General features: G+C 42.7%; 1 protein-coding gene across 1 annotated transcript; it reads right to left on the minus strand.

Moving 5' to 3' along the window:
* Positions 1-4,458: 4,458 nt before the first annotated feature.
* On the minus strand, positions 4,459-5,319 carry LOC109241740. The gene is made up of 2 exons (XM_019408512.1): positions 5,245-5,319; positions 4,459-4,878 (listed from the first exon to the last, which is right to left on the minus strand). The coding sequence occupies exons 1-2, from the start codon at positions 5,317-5,319 to the stop codon at positions 4,459-4,461; spliced, it is 495 nt and encodes a 164-aa protein (XP_019264057.1).
* Positions 5,320-9,125: the final 3,806 nt, after the last annotated feature.

Raw genomic sequence — 9,125 nt, forward strand, 5'->3', positions numbered from 1 at the left:
TTTTACCCTATACAGATAGTCCTCCTGCTTTTCGGTGGCACATTCTTGTGCTATCGTGGTAAAGATACCTTTCTCAGTGGAAAATTTACTAACTCTATCTGAAAAGTTTCTAACGCTTGATTAGACAGATGTCTCTCTACATTAATGCCCTGAACACGCGTCATCCCACGATTCAACAATACTTTCTTCGGTTCTCGAGGTAACCATGACCACGATTTTAGCTGCATATTCCTTTACTTATACTCATTAGTTTCTTTTTTTACACTTCATAATTTCCCAAACTCTCTTAAAATTTCTTTACTCAACTCACTCTTATTGTTAACCTCCTTCTTCAGAGAAGCCCTTACTTTCTTTTGGTAACTATGGCCTCCTCCTCTAGAAACTCTAGTTCTTCAAAGAACAAGGAAAGCACTGATGATGTTTCTCTTCCTACGGTGAGAACCATTATCCCCAAAAGCTTATTACGACTAAGGACTTCGAAGAGAAGTTCCCTTCTGCTAACTCCCGCACATGGGTTGTTGGTGTGTACCCTTCTTCCATCTGTCCTTCTAGCATCCCTATTGTGAAGGAAGACTGTTGTTGCCATGACTTGAACATCATCGCTCCTGACCTAGCCGAGCGGGTAACCTTCTCCAAGAAGGGTTTTACGTACATTTACATGTACCGTTTTACTTTGGGCCCATTTTCAATGAGTAGGGGACTTGACTCCGTAATCTTAGAGTTCTACCTCCGCTATCAAGTCTGCTTGGCTCAGGTGAGCCCTTTTGTATGGTGGATGGTAGCTTGTCTTCGGCGGTTATGCCAGGAGACGGGGGAGGAACTCTCCCTAGCTCGATTGATGAACCTTTATTCCCTTAAGATTTCCCGTGGGGGAATGATAAATTTCAGCAAATGTGGTCATTATGCTTTGCTCACTAGCATGGATGACGACAACGACCGTGGCTGGATGGAGCGGTTCGTTATAGTTCCACCAGGGATATCATCCCGGCCAAAACTCCATCCTTTAATGAATTATGAAATCATACACGTAAGTTCAACATCTATCCTTTCTTCTGGTTAAAGGTTATTTCATGTTGTCGCCGATCCTTCTTTTTCCATTATTTCAGCAACTCGGTGGACACCACTAAGGGTTGAAGGCTTGGACCAGTGGGTCAAGAAAATTTTGGATGTTAATATGCCTGAGACCTGCCGATGGAAAGAACTAGCCTTTAAATACGGGTGGAAGGCCAAAAATCATGGTAAGTTGATTCTCGGACTTATCTTGTTTTTATCTCACATGTAAGAGAACCGGCTAACTTTTCCCTTTGCTGAATTCAGGTCTTCCGCATTGCTCTATTACCGTTACCGATGAGGACGTTTCAGCTTACTCCGCAGATGCGGTGAGGTTGTTGCAGGAGGCCTTCACTCGAAGGGTATTGTCGGACATGCTACCGGTATAGGTGCTTCCTCTCGGAGTCCCCAACCGGAGAACAAATAACAAAAAAGGCGACGTTCCTCTATGGGCAATGGTAAAAATAAAAAGGTGAAGAGCGTCGTGTCTGAGCCTGCTACACCCACTGTGGTGATCAATGATGATGGGGAAGCTAGTGATTAAGGGGCTTCTCTACATAGAAGATGACTACCTTCATCAGCTTAACAGAACGCTTAAACTGTTTAGCTAATAATACCAACCGATGACGACGCCCAAGCGCTCTGGGGAGTTTGATATAGTGGAGGATGCCAATTCTCGTGTCCGAGCCCCAGTCGCTGCTTCCGGTACTGCAAGGCTGAGTACCTGGCCTCTTCCTTCTTTGGTTGTTGAGCAACCAATAACTAGCACTGCTTTTGCCGCAGCTGCTTCTTAACCTACAATGCCATCAACTTCTTCTCCTTCTTCGCAAACCTTGCCATCGCCACCAGCAACTGCTACATCATCTCCACCGGCCGCAGGCGTTCGAGGGAAGGATGCCCCTCCCCCCAGTCCCCAGTTCATGGAATTTGGGGCATAACTATTGGTCCCCCTCTACATATCCTCAGAGGAGGAGGAGTGTCTCCCTCCCAGTTTCTACCGGATGCCATCTGTTGTCCCGACCAGTGGAACCTAACAATTATCTGAAGCCTTTGGCTTCAGGAAAAGATAGGAATAAAATACATTCTCTCTTGAGGGAATGTATGTAAACAATGTTATGCACAACACAACAGCAGTAAGATATATGTTCCCTTTGTTGTTCCTTGTATCTTTTCTATGACAAGATTTTTAATTTGAACGTTGCTTTGCAGGCTAGATTCCTTGCTTTCGAGGGCCTTCAGAGGTTGATTCTTGATAAAGAAAAATTCACATTCGAGTGGGATCAACTGTTGGCCGAGCGGGACCAAATTTCTCCCCGCCTCCCTACACTAGAAGCACAAGTTGCTGAGGACGTTGAGTTGGAGGCTCGATTGCAGCAAAGCGAGCAAGAGGTGGTGACCCTCAGCCAAGAGGCCGCCCTGTTAAGGGTATAATTTGATGAGGCCAAGGCAAAGTGGGTCTAGGTCCAAAATGTTGTTCTTGCTACTACCGATTGTGTGGCAGCCTCCCCTGAAAGAATAAATAATTTAGGGGAAGCCTTGAACTCCAAAGTTGGAGAGGCTGCGGAGGAGGAGGAGAAGCATGCTCAGATGGAGGAGAAGTATAAGAAGGTCATAGAGTATAATAAAGTTTATAATTTCACTATCTGTGACCTTAATGTTAGCCTTCATGCCGCTAGATCCGAATGGAATAATCTTTCGACCGAAGTTGACCAGCTTAAGGAAGAGTTTCGACGTCGAGCGGCTTCTCTCATTGTTGAAAAAATATATTTTATGTACAGCATGAGGGGGAAAACCTTGAAAGAGGCCAAAGAGGGTATCATTGACTTTGATGCCAAGATCGCCAAGGTCCGTGAGCTGGAGTCAACTGCCCGAAGGGGTCTCCCGGTCCAACCTGATGCGATTGATTCCTCTGGTTCCGGTTTTGAGTTTTCGAGATTTGAAGAAAAACCTGAAGAGGATGATGGTGAAGGCCAAGACCTTGAGCCGGCGGCAGATCAACCTACTTCTCTTGGGGGTGCAGATGCTTCTCTTCCCCCAGATTCATGGGATGCGGTAGCTTAGCTTTTTGCTTTCTTTTTTACTTTGCTTTTCTTTTCCATATTTTTGTACTTGTGCTGCTTGGCATGTTTGTTGTATATAAAAGTGCTTTTTCGTTTAAGTATTGTGCAAATTTTACTTTTTTGCATCGGGTTATGCAAGGCTTCGGGTGTATTTTTCCCCGATGATATTTGGATTTCAGGCTTAGGTTCTTTCGAAATCAACCCTTTACTGTAAGGATTTCATAAGAGAGGGTCCTCTTATGTTTATGGTGCTCTTGAAGAGGACGTCTCCTGTTCATTACTGCACTAGCATTTGAAGTACTTGATTAATTTTCCAATGATAAAATTAATTCATCGTTCGGACAAGAAACAAGATAAAAATAAAATGACTTTATTTTATTCCTTCCATTTTCAAAAGTACATAAGCATTCGTGGTGCTTAAAAGGAAATTGCCATTACTTGTGGCTAATTTGTATATCTTGTTTCTACGGGCTGGTCGGACAGTCCCCAGTCCCGATAATACAACTTTGTTCCTGAATTTTGTAGTCCCGGTTGATGTGGCAGTCATGTTGTCATATTCTCATATCATTCCCCCTAGTGTATGAATGCAAAGAATGCGAATTTGAATACTGGAAGTCTTGCTCTTTTGAAGATTCCACTAATTAATGGTTGGATAATCTTTGGTTCGACAGCAAGATTCACTTCCTATTAGGAACTTTGCTATATAGCCAAAGACTATCTATCCACCCCCAGTGGCTTGCACTCGTGAACGGTTAGGTAACCTTTGGCCCGATAGCAGACTTTACTTCCTGGTAGGAACTTTGCTACCAAGCAAAAGATTATCTAACTGTCCCGTAGCAGTCCTCCGCTTACATGCCTTGTTGTTTAAAGGTCTTATTTTTGTCGACGATGTTTCCTTTGTCGTATGCTTTTTCTCATTAAAAACATTGATAGAAAAACCTTATTGGGACAAAAACTGGACGAAGGAAAAAAGAGTGCAGCACATACTTTCAGTATAGGAGATGCTCATCAACGATAATATCTTTTGAGGTGTGCCACATTCCAGTTGCTCGACAACTTTACTCCGTCTTGATTTCCAATTCGTATGATCCTTTCATGGTGACATCCAAAACTCAGTAGGGGCCTTCCCACGCTGGACCTAGCTTTCCTGCGTTAAGCTCCCGGGTGTTTTGAGCCACTTTCCCTAAAATCAACTCTCCTACTTTGAAATAACGGAGGTTGGCTCTTTATTGTAATATCTTTCCATTTTCTATTTTTGGGCTGCCATCCTTATATGCGCCAAGTCCCTGTGTTTGCCGAGCAGCTCCAATTTGACCAAAAATGCTTCATTGTTTGTTTCTTCATTTGCTCAGAAGTATCTCAGGGTAGGTTCTCTTACTTCCACCAGGATCAAGGATTCTGCTCCATATACGAGAGAGAAAGGAGTCTTCCCCATGCTTGATTTAGCCGTTGTTCGATATGCCCATAGTACTCCTGGCAACTCTTCGGGCCATTTGCCTTTGGCTGCTTCCAATCTCTTTTTGAGATTTTGGATAATTACCTTGCTTGTTGATTCTGCTTGACCGTTTGCGCTCGCGTGATAAAGTGATGATGTAATTCTTTTAATTCTTAGGTCTTCAAGGAATTTTGTGACCTTTACGCCAATAAATTGTGGCCCGTTGTCACAGGCTATCTCTTTTAGTATCCCGAACCTGCAACTTATGTTCTCCCACAGGAAATCTACCACTTCACGCTCGCCAGTTTTCTGGTAAGGACCTGCTTCAACCCACTACAAAAGCAGTAAGTTAAAATTAAGAGAAATCTTACCTTATCGGGGGCCGGCGGCAGCGAACCGACTATGTCCATTCCCCACTTCATGAATGGCCAAGGTGATAAAACCGAGTATCATAACTCTGCCGGTTGGTGTACCAACGGTGCATGGCGTTGACACTTGTCGCATTTCTGAACATAACCTTAGCGTCATGTTCCATCCAGGGCCAGTAATATCCTGCCCTAATCAGCTTTAATACCTAGGAATCCGCGCCCGAATGATTTCCGCATATCCCTCCGTGAACTTCTCTCATGATGTAATTAGCTTCGTAGGCTCTCAAGCATTAGGCCAACGGGCCTTGAAAGGATTTTCTATATAATTGACCTCCCCTAAAGCAGTATCGGGTTGCTTTAGTGCGCAACGCCCGGGATGCCTTGGACTCTTCGGGTAAATATCCATGCTCGAGATAGTCAATGATATCATTCCTCCAGTCCCAACCCAAATTGGTCGCGTTCACTTAGTAATAGCCATCCGCGTCTAATAACGAATGCATAAGCTGCACGATCGTACTAGAGTCCGATCGCTTTATTTGCATGGACGATCCCATATTGGCTAGTGCATCTGCTTCCCCGTTTTCTTCCCTCGGGATGTGGGTAATTGACCATTCCCTGAACCGTGCGAGCAGATCTTGGACTTTCACTACATATTGTTTCATGAATTCCTCTTTGGCTTTTAAGATCCCGTAGACCTGATTTACTACCAATTGGGAATCACATTTGATTTCTATGACCTTGGAGTCCAATCCCCTAGCCAACTCGAGTCTTGAAATCAAATCTTCATACTCGGCTTCATTGTTAGTCAGAGGATAGTTCTTATGGCCTGCCTTAGGGTTTCTCCCGAAGGTGTGATTAGCACTACGCCGAGCCCAAACCCTTTCACATTGGAAGCTTCGTCCGTGAACAAGGTCCAAACTCCTGACGTCGGATCCGATACCATCACTGCTTCTTTGGTAGCCAAAGGTAGCAGTCCCGGACTGAAATCAGCCACAAAGTCGGCCAAAACTTGTGACTTAACCGCAGTTCTAGGTTTGTATTCTATGTCAAATTAACTCATTTTGACTGCCCACTTGGACAGTCGACCTAAAAGTTCAGGTCTAGAAGGATATTCTATAGGAGCAAGGTTGTCACCACGGTTATCAGATGACATTAAAAATAAGGCCTAAGCTTCCGAGCAGCGACCATGAGAGTTAAGGCCAATTTTTCCAGATGTGGGTAGCGACTTTCCTCTCCTGTTAAATTTTTACTAACATAATAAATAGGAGATTGCGTACCTTCATCTTCACTGACTAAAACGACATTTACCACTACCTCCGAGACCGCTAAGTAAATCAGGAGATGCCGCCTTCTTCTGGTTTCGATAATAATGGAGGGCTTGACAAATACCTTCTTAAATCTTTCAGAGCCTGTTGACATTACGGAGTCTATTCGAGGTTGTTCTTCTTTTGAGAAGTGAAAAGAAGTGATGAAATTTTTCCGACGATCGGGAAATGAATCTGCTTAAAGCGGCCAGTCTTCCTGTCAAGCTTTGAACCTCTTTAACTTTTGATAGCTGGTCATGAATGTCTTCGATGGCTTTAATCTTATTAGGATTGACTTCGATCCCCCTTTGCGACACAAAGAACCCTAAGAACTTACCGGAGATGACTCCGAATGCATACTTTTCGGGGTTGAGCTTCATGTTGTGTTTCCTTAGGATGTCAAAGGTTTCTTGCAAGTGTTTAAGATGATCAGCTACGTTCAAAGACTTAACCAACATATCATCTATGTAATCATCCATGGTTTTCCCTATTTGTTTTTCAAACATTTTGTTCACAAGCCTCTGATAAGCGGCTCCGGCGTTCTTTAGCCCGAAAGGCATCACATTATAGCAATATGTGCCAAAGTTCGTTATGAATGAAGTTTTTTCCTAATCCTTCGGGTTCATCTTGATTTGATTGTACGTGGAGTAAGCATCAAGGGAACTCATTAACTCGTTCCCGGCCATTGCATCAATCATTTGATGAATGTTTGGCAATGAGAATGAGTCTTTGGGCATGCCTTATTTAGATCCTTATAGTCTATGCACATGCGAAATATTATTCTTCTTCTTTAGAACTACCACTATGTTAGCAAGACAGACATGTTACTTTACCTCTCGGATTGAACCGATATCAAGAAAACGAGTTACCTCTTCTTTGACGAATTTGTTTCTGTTCTCGGCAATAGGGTGTTTTTTCTGCCTCACCGGAGGGATGTTAGGATCCAGGCTTAGTTTATGCACGGTCACTTCTTGCGGGATACCTGTCTTATCCTCATGTGACCACACAAAACCGTCAAAATTAAATTTAAGAAATTCAATAAATCTTGACCTGAGCTCCGGATTTAATCCTGTCCCCGAGTGGAATTTCCTCTACAAGAACTTTTCGAACAATGCAACTTGCTCGAGTTCCTCCGTTGTGGACTTTGTTGTATCCATTTCTTCTGGTACCTGGAAATATCTTGGTACTTGAAAAGATTCCGACGACCCCTCCCCTTGGTTGACTTTGTTCGGTTCAGGAGCAGGCGTCAGTTTCTGTAATTGCAACGATGCATGCTCCTTCCCTTTACTACTGGAATCTGAGTTGCGTTCATCTCTCTTGCTGCCAGTTGGTCACCCCTTAAATATTTAATTCCCTCCGGCATTGGGAATTTCAGAAGTTGATGGTATATTAACGGTACAACCTTCATCTCGTGCAGCCATGGTCTCCAAGAATGATATTATAACCCACATCACCATCTACTACTTCAAAAAGTGTCGTCTTCATTATCCCTTCGGCATTCGTGGGTGGCAGGATTTCCTCTCGGGTTGTTACACTTGCTAAATTGAACCCGACGAGGAGCTTTGTGACCGGAATTATGCTTCCGGTTAGTTTGACTTGTTGTAACACTCTCCATTAGATAATGTTGGTTGAACTCCCTAGGTCCACCAAAACACGTTTAATATTCTAAAACATTAAGAGAGATTACCAGGGCATCATTGTGCGGAAGTAGGAATCCATCCGCGTCCTCCTCCGTGAAGGTGATGTCGTCCTTGTTACACCCCGCAATATTACGACAATGTTACGTCCTGCAGTATTATATTACGATGATGTTATGCCTTGCAGTATTACTGTACGATGATGTTACGCTTCGCAGTAATAAGTTACGACAATGTTGCACCCTGCAATATTACATTACGGTAATGTTAGCTTCGCAGTATTAAGTTACGACAATTTTGCACCCTGTAGTATTGTACGTTGAATTTGTCGTAAGGTAATTGACATCAGTCCAAGTAAAAGATTATTTGAGATTATAAGAATTATGCTATTTTAAACGAGTGATGAGTAAATACGTGAAGGTGAGAGGGGAAGCGAAATCAAAGAAAATGAGTTTCGTCAAAGTTTGGCATGTTGGGGTAAAATACTGCTCGAGCTAAAATACTTGTGTTGGCCCAAGAACAGGTGAAGTTTTGAAGAATGACAAATGAACTCAGTCATGGACCAGGTCTATCATGTGAAACACAATGTTTGTCAACCTATACATGTGAGATGTATGTGAAGGAGATAAGTCCCATTGATCAAGAAGCAATATCTCCTGAACTGATAAAAAAGGTTGCATATGGGATAAGGAGAGAAAGTCTCCTTATGAGAAGAGAATACAATTCGGATAAAACATAGGGTTGGAGTTTGTGTTGTTTAAGGACTCAATTTCGATGAAAGATCAGCAATGGAGTCTCAATCAAACTCTAATTACTAACTCATTAAATAACAGTGATTGTTCTCTTTTGCAGTTGTTGCAGATACGCAGAAGTAAAACTAAATTGAGAGCAAAAGAGCAAGGCGGTTTTGCAAGCAATTTATGTGAGATTTAAGTGTGCACTCCTGAAGCTACTTGAACAAAATAGAAGAACCAGTTCTATTATGTTTTTTCTTATTCTAGTTCAATTATAGTAGGTGGATTAAAGTTGTACCTTTCAGCTTTTATAGAAGCAATTGTAATAGGTACTTTGAGTATTCAAGTTATAGGCTAACTTGAAGTTGTCGCAACAATTGAAGCTGTGTGCTACAAAGGGGTTAGAGTTAATCCTTAGGTTTACAAAGAGTTTTTGTAAATGCTGTTTTGGCTCAGTGATTTTAGTAGAAGTTTGGAAAAATCCTATTGAGTAGTAGGTCGTGGTTTTTTTACCTTTTGAGCCAGGTGTTTTCCACG

The sequence above is a fragment of the Nicotiana attenuata genome, unplaced genomic scaffold (assembly GCF_001879085.1).
Source record: "Nicotiana attenuata strain UT unplaced genomic scaffold, NIATTr2, whole genome shotgun sequence".
In the NCBI taxonomy this organism is placed as follows: Eukaryota; Viridiplantae; Streptophyta; class Magnoliopsida; order Solanales; family Solanaceae; genus Nicotiana; species Nicotiana attenuata.